The following is a 16,684-nucleotide window of genomic DNA, read 5'->3' as shown; positions in this document are numbered from 1 at the left end:
AAATGGCCCACCTGATGATCACTTTAGATAAGCTATTACCAGCAGGACAGTGGGGTGGGAGGAGGTATTGGTTCATATTCTCTGTGTATATATAAAGTCTGCTGCAGTTTCCACGATATGCATCTGATGAAGTGAGCTGTAGCTCACGAAAGCTTATGCTCTAATAAATTGGTTAGTCTGTAAGGTGCCACAAGTACTCCTTTTCTTTTTGCGAATACAGACTAACACGGCTGTTACTCTGAAACCTAACCTCTCTGTTTTTAACTAACTTTACTCCCGAGGTTTAGAAATAAACAAACAAAACTTGGCTGTAAAATTTTGCTGTGCTGGAATAGGATACCTATTCTCTGATAGTGATTGTCAGCCTACAGAAAAAGACAATTCCCTTTGTCTCTGCTCTGGCCCCAAATCAAAGCAAAAAACCTCTAACTACTTGGAAACCTGCTTACCAGCAGCCCAAAGGAAAAAAAATTCCTTTCAAACCTGTGCTCTTGTAAAAAAAAAAAAATTCTATAAAAAACCCCTGCCACTTTTGTCTCCAGGCAAATGGGTAGAACACCCCCCCCCATTTACTTTTAGGGGGGGAAAAAACTCTGGTTTGTGAAGACTGTGAATTTCCCTGCAGGAGTTAATTACTCTGCCTCCAGGCAAAGAAAACCTGCAATTCACAAAGATAATCCCCTTTTGTCTCTGCTCTGGCCCCAAAGCAGAGAAAAAACTAGCTGCTTTCAGTTGGACCTCCTTTCCGGCAGCTCCAAAGGAAAAAAAAAATATTTCCTTTTTAAAATCTGTATTTCTGGCTCAAAAAAATCTCAAATTGATCTCAAAATGATTTCAGGTTAATCCCACCACTCTGCCACCATGTCAAGGTTCCTCCCCCACTCTGAACTCTAGGGTACAGATGTGGGGACCTCCATGAAAACCTCCTAAGCTTCCTTTTACCAGCTTAGGTTAAAACTTCCCCAAGGTACAAATTAATTTTGCCCTTTGCCCTTGGAATTTCCACTGTCACCACCAGACTTTAACTGGGTTTACTGGGAAACATAGTTTGGACATGTCTTTCCCCCCAAAATCCTCCCAACCCTTGCACCCCACTTCCTGGGGAAGGTTTGGTAAAAATCCTCACCAATTTGCATAGGTGACCACAGACCCAAACCCTTGGATCTGAGAACAATGAAAAAGCATTCAGTTTTCTTACAAGAAGACTTTTAATAGAAGTAAAGGAATCACCTCTGTAAAATCAGAATGGTAGATACCTCACAGGGTAATTAGATTCAGAACATAGAGAATCCCTCTAGGCAAAACCTTAAGTTACAAAAAAGACACACAGACAGGAATAGTCATTCTATTCAGCACAGTTCTTTTCTCAGCCATTTAAAGAAATCATAATCTAACACATCCAGCTAGATTACTTACTAAAAGTTCTAAGACTCCATTCCTGTTCTGTCCCTGGCAAAAGCAGCATACAGACAGACACAGACCCTTTGTTTCTCTCCCTCTTCCCAGCTTTTCAATGTATCTTGTCTCCTCATTGGTCATTTTGGTCAGATGCCAGCGAGGTTATCTTTAGCTTCTTAACCCTTTACAGGTGAGAGGATTTTTCCTCTGGCCAGGAGGGATTTTAAAGGGGTTTACCCTTCCCTTTATATTTATGACAGGTTCTGACTCTGGCCATGCAGCAGGAAGAGGAAACTGGAGCGGCATCGACCCGCACAGCCTCTTAAAGCCTTGGACATCTCACACAGTGGAGCACAACACACGTGGAGGTCAACAGACACTACCATGAACAGTTCCAGCTCCGGCACATAACACACATGCGCACCTGCGTTTGAAATCCACATAGGGACCATCACTCAAAGAATTATTGTTTCAGGATCTCTGCAATCTAAGGCTTCATTTCTGCACCAGTTTGATGATTTGCACATTTTCATTTCATAATGGCATGTCTGAAAACTACCCAATGGGCCAGGTGGCTCTCATATGTCCGTTTAACTATATAATTGAGTACAAATACTGCATGAATTATTTCCTGATCATAGCTGCAAAGAACATCACCAGGTCCACTGCAATGTAATTAAAAGTCAGGCAAGAATGTAGAGGAGCACAGCTCCATGGCGGAACCATGGGGCCACGGAGGCACAACTGTGGTGTACTAGATAATAGTGCAGAGACTCTGGAAATCTCACAAATACCCCATGCCACTTTTGCTGTATGGGGGACATCCCCCTCCCACAAAAGAACAATTCACAGAGAACCCTGCAATCAGGGACTATGTTTTTCTTGTCGTTGATAAGGGGATAATTTGATCCCAACTCAATTTTACAGAAAGGCATTCCGTGAAGTGAACATAAGCGCTTCCCTTAGGAACCCTGCCCCTGAAGATATACTAGGAATGCCTTCAATATGCTACAAAACATCTCTAACAGGCTGGACTCAATTTTAAAAGGACTTAATTCTGCTAATACAATAACTCATTGTCCTGTCATAGTTCATATTAATCAAAAAGCATTACTGGCAGCAGTAATGAATTTTGCAAACTCTCCCGTCTAAGCTGGTATTGCCTGAAAAATGTGGCATTGTTATGGTGCAAAGAGTAGGAGGCGGAAGATTGAATAAACTGTGCTGTAAAATAGTTTTATATGCCTCTTGCTTTCCCTTTAATTTTCTTTTATCATAATCTATTAATAATCTGGAAGGACACACTTAAAATGTGAAGATTCCTGTCCATTGTTTATTTGCCCATCAACTCGGCAAAGGTTTCCAATTAGACAGATTCTGTCAGACAGAAATACAAGAGCACCCGAGAACACATTACAGAACAAGAACACCCACATTAAACGAACAGAGCCATAAAACAAAACAGTGTAAATTAGAAGCAGTTAGCGTAACGAACTGGAATTGTTGCCAAGTGGAAAGATTTGCATTACATATTTATAAAGTACATTCCAATTACATATCAGCTATTTATTTATTTACTGACTGCCCAGTTGTGTGGCAGACCCACAAGGCTAAGAGATAATATGAAAATGCTCCATTCTCAGGATGAAGCCTCGTGCCACATGGCATTCCAGCCACTGACAGCATCCAAATTATTTTTCTTTAGAACACACAGGCCCTGATCCTGCTCTGTGCAATACCTCTGTAAATGACTCATCTGAAGTCAGAGTTATCCAGTGTATGTAAGATCAGACTCAGGCTAAGAGAATTACAGGTAACCAATAATAACAGGGAAGAGCTCAAACAGAGAAAGGTTAGTGCTTTTTAAAGTACCACACTTAACCAAGAGTCACAGATGATATGCTCAATCTATGGAAACTGAACTTTTATTAGCATAAAGTGGGATAATTCAGAGCTTGTCCCTGTAATCCCTCTTCAGGCATATTGTGTATGTGTGTGCGTGCGTGTGCTGAAACACGTGAGATGCCTGAAGAGGGATTACAGGGACAAGCACTGAATATATACAGGTTTCAGAGTAGCAGCCGCGTGAGTCTGTATTCGCAAAAAGAAAAGGAGGACTTGCGGCACCTTAGAGACTAACACATTTATTTGAGCATCATGAGCTACAGCTCACTGCATCTGATGAAGTGAGCTGTAGCTCACCAAAGCTGATGCTCAGATAAATGTGTTAGTCTCTAAGGTGCCGCAAGTCCTCCTTTTCTTTTTGAATATATAATGTATGTGTGTGTGTATACACACACACACACACGTACCTACATTTTGTCCTAGTGGCATAACTTACATACTAATTTACTGGAGTATTTCAGCATCAAGAAGGCTCCCCCCCTATTTAAAAAAAGATTCTAGTAGCACGATCCTGCTCCCATAACATCAACAATGGGAGCAGAAGTGGGCCATACATTAGCACGTACAAAGTACAGAGCCTAGTATGCGTGCATCAGTGTTACTCTGTTGCACGCAACTGCAAACACAATGCAGACGGCTTTCAAAATATGGCTCTAAGGAACCATTTTTCATATTTGTAACATTAGGACCTGGGGAATTGGGCTAAATCCTGTAGGAATTTAAGGTTCTGGCTTTGATTTATAAAGACCTAAATAACATGGGTCCTTTCTACTTGAGAGACCACCTTCGGAGCCTAAATCACTTGGGCGCTCTTGAAAATTTCCTCCCATACCAACATAGTTTTATTGCAAACATTAATGACTTTCAATAACTTCTCAGTCCTGTCAGAGGAAAATCAATTACTTCACATGCTCATGTTGCTGGGGAACAGGATACAGATCATGGGGATTTTCATCTATTACACTATTCCATTTCCAAACATTACACAAAAGGGAATACAATCAAACCAAAACCTACCAACAAATGAAAGAAAAGAAATCAACTGTGTCCAAAGAGAGGACCAAACTCCTCAGCTCTCTTGTGCACCAACACTGGCTAGTACAAAGCTATTCCTAACCTTTCCACTTCAAGACAGGTTATATGAAGGACCATACTAACACTAGGATGCTGTAAAAAATTTGCTCTGCACCTCTTTAAGCATCAACTTGCCATGCGTATGACCCTTCCCAGCTGCTACATCTTCTTCTGCCCCAACAAGTCTCATGATCACCATAGTGAATGTTGACATCTTAGCACTCCCTACTAGCACAGCAATGTTATTTGCACACCTTCAGCAAAGGAATGGTAGAGCAGCCTAGATACTGCGGTGAGATGCCAGTAGGTAGGCAGAGGCGCTGTTAGGAATCATTGTGGCACAGGGCTAAAGGAGGCAGGCAAACCAATATTAAAAGACATTTCTCTACATTTGGCACTATAACCTCCTACGATGCGAGAAACACTGAGTTCGAGACAACATGCGTATGACAGAGATAACATGGCAGTGGGACAATGCATATGCCTGTTTATTTCTGCACAGAATCTTTCAGATAGGAAGTACCACTAAGCCCTTTGCAGCACACTGAGCACATTCTTAATGAAGAAAATCTAGAGCTCAGTTTGTCTGTGCCAAGCTGGCTCTCTGCCACACATGTAGCACTTCCTCTCCCTGATTGACAACTGGAATGTAGGCAGGCGAATGGCTGCAGGCGCAGCATATCTGTAAGGCCTAAAAACAGAGTTTTTAAAAGTCATCTCCTTTTCCCCAGGCCAAAATGAGGAGGGGGAGAGATGAAGAATAGGTTTCCCTAATCTATTGCAAGTTGCAGTGCGGGAGGTTTAGGTTGGATATTAGGAAAAACTTTTTCACTAGGAGGGTGGTGAAACACTGGAATGCGTTGCCTAGGGAGGTGGGGGAATCTCCTTCCTTAGAAGTTTTTAAGGTCAGGCTTGACAAAGCCCTGGCTGGGATGGTTTAATTGGGGATTGGTCCTGCTTTCGAGCAGGGGGTTGGACTAGATGACCTCCTGAGGTCCCTTCCAACCCTGATATTCTATGATTCTATGATTCTGTTGCATTCCTATAGGTATAACTGAACATCTGTGTATGTGTCTTCCCACTCATACATACAGATCCCATATAAAAAGGGAGAAACAGCAGCAATGTAATCCCAAGTGTGGCCTATCAAATACCCATACCCTCCCAGAATTCCACACTGTCCCTTGCCAGTTAGTCTAAAACAGTGGTTCTCGAACTGTGGTAAGTGGACTGCAATGAAATCATACACAGATTGGTTAAAAAAGACTTTAGGCCTAAAGAACTATCGAACTTGAGTGTTTCCATTTTTCAGTGTCCAACCTGAGACACCTTAAAGTGGCCAGATTTTCAGAAAGTGCTGAACATCCCCCCACTGGAAATCAGGCCTCTTTCAAGGGGCCCATGTTGGGCCCCCAAAATCACTGATCACTTTTGAAAGTTTAGGCGTTGGTCTTTATAATTGGTTCAGTAACTCAAAATATGTACAGTCATGCAGAAAGCCCTATGTTTGATTGTATGGTGCATAATCTATCAGCCCACAGGTGCTTAAGCAGTTCTCTGATAGGAGTTACAGTCCAGCAGGGCTCAGACTTTTGTACTGGTCACCCCTTTCATGCAACAAGCCGCTGAGTATGACCCCCCCTTATAAATTAAAAACACTTTAAAAATATTTAACACCATTATAAATGCTGGAGGTGAAGTGGAGTTGGGGGAGGCTGACAGCTCATGACCCCCCCACGGAATAACTTCACACCCCCTGCAGCGTCACAACCTGCAATTTGAGAACCCCTGAGTTACACCTTAAATCCCTTGGGTATTGAAGGATGAAAAGAGCCCCAAAAATAGGTTGACAGATTACAGAACAACAGGCAAAAGGAACGTCCAGTCTGTTAAAGGATACCCTTCACAAAGGAATAGTGGGTGTTCTCCTGCTATCGCAGTAGGCTGGGTCCAGAGTAACTCCACTGAAATCAGAAAGGTTACTCTGGATTTACACCTGTTTTATTGGCCAGAATCTAGCCCTTTGTGTGCATATTCAATGTTTAAAAGGCACCGATCCCTTTAAGGGTGTTGGTGTTACCTTGTTCTCCTCAGGAATGAAGAGGATGTGGAAGGTAGATGCCATGCCCGGTGCTACTTTGTGACCCACATCATTGGGACTGATAACTCTGAAGTAAGGAGAACTCTCCAGGATGACTTTCACCAACCGGGGAATCTGTAGGAGACATGTAAAATATAAGATTATGCAATCCACATGGAAGGGCAAAGAGAAAGAAATCATCCTAGTCATCAAATGGGGATATTGATCCTTAGTGCTCCCTAAAGGTTAAGTGCAATTAGTTTATTATAGGGGAAATGGAGAGACATTAAACTTTTTGATGTGTTGAGTTTGAGTTGGCAGTGGGCCATTTATTCTATTCTATGTAGGCTCTTGCACTGCGCTCATCACCATAGTACTGAAGCACCTTCCAGTACCTATTGAACATCTGGGGACAGGTGTGCACGAGCCTGCCCACATCTAAAGGCCCCTCCCTCAGCGTAAGGAGTGGGGCTACCAGACCCAGATCTCAAACAATTCTGGGTGGGGGTGTAGTGGGGCAGCTGCCACACTCCATGAGAAAAAGGGTTGGAACAGGCCAGAGAGGTTGCGCAGACCAGCAGCCAATCAGCAAAGGCCTGTGGAGACCCAATGAAGGCAAGGGAAGAGGTGGCCAATCAGGGCCAAGCTGGGTCCTATATAAAGGCTGCCTAGCAAAGGAGAAGACAGTCTCTCCCTGACTAGCAAGGGAGGAGGACTGGCTCCTGCAGTAAGGAGATAGCACCTTGGACAGAGAAGTGCTGGGCAGGCTTGGAGGAGCAGAGAAGAGCTCTGGCCCAGTTACCTGCCAGGCTGCAGCCCCTGCTAAAAAGGGTTGAGAAGGTGCACGGGGCCAAAGGGGAAGTGGCCCGGGGAAGACAGCCAGACAAGAGGGGAGTGAAGGAGGGCAGAGAGAGGCTGCCACTAGAGGGTCCCTGCGTTGGGACCCAGAGTAGCGGGTGGGCCTGGGTCTCTCCCTTTCCCTCCTTATACTGCACCTGGCCACAGAGGAGTGGGGCCGAGACAGACGGCAACCTGCTCCTGAGGCGAGGGGCTAGACAGTGGGTTTGTGGTTGGCCACTGAGACAGGTGCAAGCCAAAGGACTGCTATTAACCCCCTGCCTCCCAGAAGGGGGTGAGACTGGAGTAGTGGGCACTGCTGGAGGGCAGTGTCCTGAAAAGAACGCTGCCGAGCAGGGAGCAACACGGTTCCCAAACCAGCAGAGCAGTCAACGGGTGAGACACCACTTGCAGAGGGTACTCTGCAGCTGACAAGAGCTAATTCCCAGAGCAACCAGCGGGAGACGCCAGCGGTAGTGAGTCCTGACCCCACCACAGTGGGCAACAAATGATAAGACAGGGATGGGAGTGAGGGTCAAAAGCAGGGAGCCAGAGGGGGACACCTTCCCATAGTGCATTAAGCAACATGATTAACGTTGTGACATGTTGGTTGTTCTCTCATCCTCTCCCCTGGGGTGGAGGGGGAGGGGAGTGTGTGCAGTGGAGTCTTTTACTTTGGTAGGGGTTTTTCTGTTCCAAAGAAAAATGCCACATAATCAGCTGGCCAAGCAAAACAAAGTAAACGATCAAGGAATTCTCAGCATAAACATAAGTAACAGGAGCTGTGAGAATAAAGGAGTTCATCTAGGGATGAGGAGCAGAGGGAGAAGGAAGGGAGCAAGACAGCCTTGGGAAGGCACTGACTGACATCAGAAGAGATGAAGGAAGAACCACCCAAGAGTTGACAAAGGAACAGCTGAAGAGAATCAGAGAAGAGTCACAAAAGCCCAAAGAGCAGGAAGCCAGAAGCAGAGAGTTACTGACTGTCCAAAGAAAGGTTGTGGTTACTTGGTTTCCCCTGGGGCATGCCCATCTGTTGATACTGTTCTTTAAGGGGAATGCTACCTTTGTGTATTTCCAGCCTCAGGCTATGTTACTGTTATTGACTTGTATTCCAGTTTCATTATTAAAAACTAGCATGACTTCTTGCAGAAGATTCTGCCGGTTGATCAGTTCATAATCAGACAACAGTTAAAGCTCAGTGGAGCCAAATTCCCAAGTACCTTGTTAATACACAGGAAACCTTGCATGGCATTTTGCAATGAGAGCTGCCCTTCATGATGTCACAATAAAATTGCCCCCCTCACCACGGAGTCCCCTGGGTACGCACCAGCATTGTATATTGCTAATGCTTTTATATGCATTGGGAAGGGTTGAAGGTGTGTGGAATGAAAGATTCCTTTGCAGGTTGCGAGAGGCCGAAGAGGGAAGAAGGGAGAAAGGAACGGGTTAACTCGACGATTCAGCTAGGCTCGAAGATAAGGAATGAAACTGCCACTCAAGGCCAATGCACACAAACAAGCTCCCTGCTGCTAAACAGCCAAAAGCCTGTTGGCAAGGAGACCTGAACCAGACAGACCTGAAGGGGGTTGCAAAACAAAAAAGATTGCGAAGGCCAGTAAATTGAAAAACAACTGTCTCGCAACCCTGCAGCCCAGTGTGTTTTGGGGAACCTAAGGGAGCGTTCGGACTGGTCAGGCGGGTTCGGACTGGTACCGAGAGCACAGGGAACAAAGGGCTCTGGACGAAAATGCCCCTGGAAGAACCCAGGGCTTAAAACCCTCCCGAGAGCTGAAGCAAGTCAGAGATCAACAGCAGACCCTAAATGGCCTGTGCACAGGACAGAACTCTCATCTACCCCTCCCCCACCTTCTTCTTACGTTACATCCAGGCATGGCTAGCCTCTGGTTGTGCATGTGTGAGTATGAAAGTGGGTTAGGGCTCGGGCACTAATGCTTTCTTCCTTCCTCTGAGTGACGTGGGGAGCACCCAGCACTCCCCGCTATTATTTTATTAATAAAGCTTTAAAACTTAGTCACTTGGTGTGCTCCTTCATCACCTCCCCTAACGATCCTGCGGCCTCAGCCTGATCACCTGATGCCTCAGGCAAATTGATAACATACATCTGTCACAATGATACTGGAAGAAAATAGAAAACAAACAGAGGTTTACTGGTACTGGCGCAGCAAGCCTAAAGCATGCAATCTACCGCTGAGAGAAACTCAAATGAAAATTTTTTTTACTAACAAGCTGGGAGAGCTTCACAAATATGCCACAAAATCCAATTCATGCTTTGGAGCATAGGGATTTCTACATGTGATCAGACCAGTAACCAGTCACTGATGGCTACCATCACTGTAAATGCAGATGATCCAGAATCCTTCAATTATAGCTTGTGGAAGTGAGTTCCAAAGGCTAACTTTAAATTGTGTACAAAAGTCCTGTGTAATCTATTCTCTAATAAAATGAATGTACATAAGCATTTTCTGCAGAACAAACAATGAAAATCTCTCTAAGCACTGCTTAGAAAGAGCCAGAGAAAAAGAAAGCAATTTTACTATGTATAAATAGCAGCAATAAAGATGGACTAAATCATTCCACCTCTGTATTTAAAAGATTAGAGTGGCCACATTCGGAATACTCTATGCCTTTAACTTGATTTTCACAAAGCAGAGCACAGAGTTATAATCACAAGTGCATTGTCTGCAGCTGTCAATTCAGAGATCTGAAAACTAGAGATAAAACATTCTAAACTAACTGCTGAAGTGTCTTGTTACTTTTATACAATGAAAACTATTTACAAAAACAGTCAAATTAAAACGTAAGGGGATCCTTTGGGGGTTTATTAACAACATCCCTGTGGTATTAAAATTCAGCAGAGATGAGTGTGGAATCTTCAAGACTGTTAATGCTACAGTATGTCTCAGGGTCCCTATTACACAAGTGCTGTCCAGTGACTGAGGTCTCACTAGCTTCCAAAACACATTTGTTTTGGAACAGCAACAATTCCACACTGTCTCATTCACACAGTCACTCCCTCCCTCCCATAACGTACACCTCCCCAGTTGCAACTGTACACGTTTATTCATTTTGCTGGGAGCTGCAGAAATATTTATGCAGAAGTTCTTTTCCACTTAAAAAGAAGAGTTAACGCTTTGTCTGCTGGCTGGTATTTGGCAAAGATGAACATCATTTGCTGCCACATCTACATCACTCGGAAGCAGTGCTGTGGCAATGGTACGCCTGTCCTCCAAAGGGCAAGTGTAAGGGAATGCAGCAGAGAAGTGGTCAAGGAGGGGAAGTGAGGCAGGGTTTGTTGGAGAAGTGTACACAGGCAGGGTCAACCCAAGTTAAAATTGGGATTATACTGTAGAGCATACAAAATCTCACGAGGAAGCTCCTTCCCTTTTGTTTTGGGAATACATGTGTCATGGCTCAGCCATATTGCCAATATTCCTCCACTACCAAATGAATGTAGCCCTAAGGTCCTCACAGCATCTTTCTCCTCTCCTGGGACACTCTCTAACACTAGTTCCCTTTAGCCTCCTACTACCTCCATAACAGCAGAGCTTCTCATTAGCCATTACTCTCAGGCAGGCTTCATTTCATCCTCTGATTTATCATCTTGTACCATTAGAACCAGAGAAGGATTTCTTTCTTTCCACTCTCTCCTATACACTTTTCCATCCTCTTTGCACCTGAAGTTTTATATCTAATATGCCTTTTCCTTGCAGGACCAGATCTCTGATTACTTTTCACACTTTCTTCTTGTTGTTCAGATGTCAAACAAAACCCTGGGGCGTACAATAGTTTCTCCTGGAACACTTTCTTATTCAGATCCCTTTCTTGCTCCTTCTCACTATCTTTTCCCATGGGATTCTTTCCGGCACACACCTCCTTCAAGCAAGCTTATTCTCTGCTGAAATTTCAAGTCCTCGTTTTCTCCATTTTCAGTCCTGATTATAAATCAATGGTTCAAAATTGCTGAGATCTTTCAACTGCCTCCCCGCTCCCACTCCTCTCAGGGAAATCTCAAAATGATCACAAAGTTATTTCAAGCAAAGGCGGCAGACACTGTGGAAAGAGCTGAGGTGCTGGCGATCGTGAGCCCTCTAAAGGTAAAACAGAGCTACTCCTCTCAGAAAAGGCATGGCACTGAAAGGGCTTCTGAAATTCGTTCATAAGCATGCAATTAAAAGGCATTCTACTGCTGCCAGTAAGTCAGTCTGTTCCCATTTCTGATTTAAATGAACATTTCTGGACACTAACACCATTGAGTTAATTTTACTCCAGTGTATGTAAGAAGGAAATCAGTCCCTGTACTTGCTCTTAGTGATTTATAAGACATGTCAGTTCAATGCAGAGGATACATATGTTACTAACTCACTTCTCAAAAGAGATTAACATTAAAACCTGTGGGTCAGTTCCGGGCCCAGAGAGAGTCTGGGGAGTAGAGTGCATAGCAACCACATGCAATGGGGAGGCTTTGCAGCCACAAGCATGTCTGGCTAAGCCCAGCCCTATTTCTACTGGCAATCGGGTGGAGGGGAAAGACTTCAGGTATGCAGTGCCATGCTGTTGGTTGGCCCAGAGGGAAGCAGACACATTCCTCCCCAGGTGAGTGACAGACAGGGGGCATGAACAGGCCACATGGCTCAAGATGGCTCACAGCTCTGAAACAGGATTGTCAGGGGGGAGAGGGGAAGAGGCCAGTGGGAGGAAGATCTCCCTGAAGGTAATCACAGGGTACGGAGAAGTCTCCTCCCACAACTCCCACCAACCTGAAACAGGATTGTCAGGGGGGAGAGGAGAAGAGGCCACTGGGAGGAAGATCTCCCTGAAGGTAATCACAGGGTACAGAGAAGTCTCCTCCAGCAACTCCCATCAACCCAGCCTTTCCTGTAACACAATACCTGGAACTCTCCTTTCCCCATGCAAGAGCAGCAGCCCAAGGGTGGCACGGACCTCTGCCACATCACAGACTGACAGACAGAGTCGGGACTGAGACAGTGCTGTTATGGGCAGGGGAAGGAAGCTCCTCTGCCTGATTCCCCACCCCCAGCAGCTCCACATCATCTAGTAGCGTCAGCTGACTTCAGAGTCATTGAGTGAGGTGCACAGGTGGTGCAGTGATTTGGCCCCATACAAATCGGGAACACTTCTGTCAAGGTTCCTCCCCCACTCTGAACTCTAGGGTACAGATGTGGGGACCTCCATGAAAACCTCCTAAGCTTCCTTTTACCAGCTTAGGTTAAAACTTCCCCAAGGTACAAATTAATTTTATCCTTTGTCCTTGGAATATCCACTGCCACCACCAAACTCTAACTGGGTTTACTGGGAAACGTAGTTTGGACACGTCTTTCCCCCCAGAATCCTCCCAACCCTTGCACCCCACTTCCTGGGGAAGGTTTGGTAAAAATCCTCACCAATTTGCATAGGTGACCACAGACCCAAATCCTTGGATCTGAGAACAATGAAAAAGCATTCAGTTTTCTTACAAGAAGACTTTTAATAGAAATAGAAGTAAATAGAAGTAAAGGAATCACCCCTGTAAAATCAGGATGGTAGATACCTTACAGGGTAATTAGATTCAAACATAGAGAATCCCTCTAGGCAAAACCTTAAGTTACAAAAAAGACACACAGACAGAAATAGTCATTCTATTCAGCACAATTCTTTTCTCAGCCATTTAAAGAAATCATAATCTAACGCATACCTAGCTGATTACTTACTAAAAGTTCTAAGACTCCTTTCCTGTTCTATCCCCAGCAAAAGCAGCATACTGACAGACACAGACCCTTTGTTTCTCTCCCTCCTCCCAGCTTTTGAAAGTATCTTGTCTCCTCATTGGTCATTTTGGTCAGGTGCCAGCGAGGTTACCTTTAGCTTCTTAACCCTTTACAGGTGAGAGGATTTTTCCTCTGGCCAGGAGGTATTTTAAAGGGGTTTACCCTTCCCTTTATATTTATGACAACTTCAAAGGGGAGGGAGAGCCTATCTGAGCTGAGGCTGATTCATCCATCCCCAGGTGAGTAATGATGCAGAGACAGAGGCTGGTAAATGGATTACATCAATGTGAGGAGATCATATTAATTACAGAGAGGGAATAAGTGTGAAGGAAATCACCCTGTTTTGAGACACAATCCAAGTGAACAATCCTGATTTTAACAAGCAGGGATGAGGACACCAGGGCTGGGCCCCACTGTGGCCATGCTTGAGTAAAATAGAAGACACATGTCAACATGGAACATTTGCAGACCAGGGGAAGATGAACTGAGACACTCTAGGAGTCCTCACACAGCAGCATGGTGACCTGCTGACTCCAGGGGGTCTGGTGGGACCCCCAAAAGAATGTAGACATCTTTAGCGGGGTCGTATTGGAAAACGTGGGAGGTTCTAAAGGCCCCTCCCCCAACCTAGAGGGAGGGACCACTGGACCCAGGGACCAAGTAAATGCGGGGGACAACTAATGAAAAATGGGTCGGAGTGAAGGTCATAGGTTCAAAACGAGGATACCGGACGGGGACACCGAGCAGAGAACCCCGGACAGCGCCCACTGCTCCTCAAAGCTGTCAAGGGAGCTAGTGATGCTGCCCAGTGGAACTCTGCCCGGATGCGTGAAACTACGGAGGAGCAAAAATAGGCCCCACAGTTGCAGAGCACCCCCTTGTCCACCATCCTCCTCCTGTTGTTATAGATGGAAACTTTGGCCAGGGCCAGGAGGAGGTTGATGAGGAGGTCTTGTGACTTTGTGGGGCCACGGATAAGGTGTGCAAAGAGAATCATAGAATATCAGAGTTGGAAGGGACCTCTGGAGGTCATCTTGTCCAAACCCCTGCCCAGAGTAGGACCAATCCCCAACTAAATCATCCCAGCCAGGGCTTTGTCAAGCCTCACCTTAAAAACTTCTAAGGAAGGGGATTCCACCACTTCCCTAGGTAACACATTCCAGTGTTTCACCACCCTCCTAGTGAAAAACTTTTTCCTAATATCCAACCTAAACCTCCCCCACTGCAACTTGAGACCATTACTCCTTGTCCTGTCATCTGCTATCACTGAGAATAGTCTAGATTCATCCTCTTTGGATCCACCTTTCAGGTAGTTAAAAGCAGCTATCAAATCCCCCCTCATTCTTCTCTTCCGCAGACTAAACAATCCCAGTTCCCTCAGCCTCTCCTCATAATTCATGTGTTCCAGTCCCCTCATCATTTTTGTTACTCTCCGCTGGACTCTTTCCAATTTCTCCACATCCTTCTTGTAGTGTGGGGCCCAAAACTGGACACAGTACTCCAGACGAGGCCTCACCAATGTCGAATACAGGGGAACGATCACGTCCCTCGATCTGCTGGCAATGCCCCTACTTATACACCCCAAAATGCCATTGGCCTTCTTAGCAACAAGGGCACACTGTTGACTCATATCCAGCTTCTCGTCCACTGTCACCTCTCGGTCCTTCTCTGCAGAACTGCTGCCTAGCCATTCGGTCCCTAGTCTGTAGTGGTGCATTGGATTCTTCCGTCCTAAGTGCAGGACTCTGCACTTGTCCTTGTTGAACCTCATCAGATTTCTTTTGGCCCAATCCTCCAATTTGTCTAGGTCCCTCTGTATCCTATCCCTACCCTCCAGCATATCTACCACTCCTCCCAGTTTAGTGTCATCTGCAAACTTGCTGAGTGTGCAATCCACACCATCCTCCAGATCATTTATGAAGATATTGAACAAAATCGGCCCGAGGACTGACCCCTGGGGCACTCCACTTGATACCGGCTTCCAACTAGACGTGGGGCCATTGATCACTACCCATTGAGCCCGACAATCTAGCCATATTTCTATCCACCTTATAGTCCATTCATCCAGCCCATACGTCTTTAACTTGCTGGCAAGAATACTGTGGGAGACAGTGTCAAAAGCTTTGCTAAAGTCAAGGAATAACACGTCCACTGCTTTCCCTTCATCCACAGAACCAGTTATCTCATCATAGAAGGCAATTAGATTAGTCAGGCATGACTTTCCCTTGGTGAATCCATGCTGACTGTTCCTGATCACTTTCCTCTCCTCAAAGTGCTTCAGAATTGATTCCTTGAGGACATGCTCCACGATTTTTCAGGGGACTGAGGTGAGGCTGACTGGCCTGTAGTTCCCAGGATCCTCCTCCTTCTCTTTTTTAAAAGATTGGCACTACATTAGCCTTTTTCCAGTCATCCGGGACTTCCCCCAATCGCCATGAGTGTTGAAAGATAATGGCCAATGGCTCTGCAATCACAGCCGCCAATTCCTTTAGCACTCTCGGATGCAACTTGTCCGGCCCCATGGACTTGTGCACGTCCAGCTTTTCTAAATAGTCCCGAACCACTTCTTTCTCCACAGAGGGCTGGCCACCTCCTCCCCATGCTGTGCTGCCCAGGGCAGTAGTCTGGGAGCTGACCTTGTTCGTGAGGAACAAGTGCGGGGAGAAGTGCAGCCAGAACCTCAACAAGAGGTTCTGGAGGAGCCGGAATAGGGGCTGCAACTTGGTGCATTCAAGATAGGCGTGTGCCAGGTTCTCCCTCGCCGCAAAAGGGGCAGGCCTCGGATATAGGGGTGAACCGCGCCAGGTGCATGCCCATGCTCATGGCTCCATGAAGGAGCCACCAACCTATGTCCCCGAAGGTCCGTGGGTCCAAGGTGGAATAAAGGCTGGCCCACCGGGGCTCCTCACCCTCTTGAGGTGGAAAGGTCCCATCGGGGCGGGACACGAGGGTGAGGAAGTGCAGTGTGTGGAGTACAAGTATGTACAGATGGTTTCTGGGTGCGGTTCGAAACCAGACTGGCTGCAGGGTGTACAGCTGGCTCGGAGTGTGGGAACGGGGAGGCCGGGGGGGGCCTCGTGGAACAGGGGCCGAAGAAAAATGTCTGGAGGGCCAGGGGAGAGGGGTGGGTGGAGAGCACCCTCTCACAGGGCTCGCCGCAGGAAAACGAGAGAATCAGGTGACAAGGCGGCCTCCACCTCCTGGAGTACGTGCCTAGGGGTCAGAAGGGTGGAAAGCCCCATGTGTCGACCGAGCACACAGGGCACCACCCAGTCCCCCCTGTCGTAGTCCAGGAAGTCTCAGACTCTGGTGGTTTCTGCCAGGACCAACCTCCGATGCACCGAGGGAGACTCTGCCACCTGCATACGTAGATCAAGGTTGTGTAGCAGGGGCTCCGCGAGGAGGTCCGCCCCCTCGGTGGCCACAAAGGACTCGCGGGAGACCTCTCGGATGGAGAAAAAAGAGCTGCTGGTCGTATCGGAGCCCTCAGAGGTGGCGGAGGAAGGCGTGCACCAACGTGCTCCACGCCGGACTACCTGCACCATAAAGGAGTCTCTGCAGGGCCTGGCGGCAGAAGACATGGACCTGGCTGCGCAGGCAG

General features: G+C 46.3%; 1 protein-coding gene across 1 annotated transcript in view; it reads right to left on the bottom strand.

Annotated features, from left to right (window-relative positions):
- The window catches only part of HYDIN (HYDIN axonemal central pair apparatus protein), a 454,160-nt gene that overhangs the window by 379,711 nt on the left and 57,765 nt on the right, over positions 1–16,684 (bottom strand). The window contains exon 5 of the mRNA XM_084644216.1: positions 6,458–6,592. Within this exon, the coding sequence (XP_084500342.1) occupies positions 6,458–6,592 (135 nt within the window). The remainder of the gene's footprint in view (positions 1–6,457; positions 6,593–16,684) is intronic.

This window comes from Lepidochelys olivacea, assembly GCF_965140295.1.
Source record: "Lepidochelys olivacea isolate rLepOli2 genome assembly, chromosome: 12".
Taxonomy (NCBI): Eukaryota; Metazoa; Chordata; order Testudines; family Cheloniidae; genus Lepidochelys; species Lepidochelys olivacea.
This window is presented reverse-complemented; position numbering and strand designations above follow the sequence as displayed.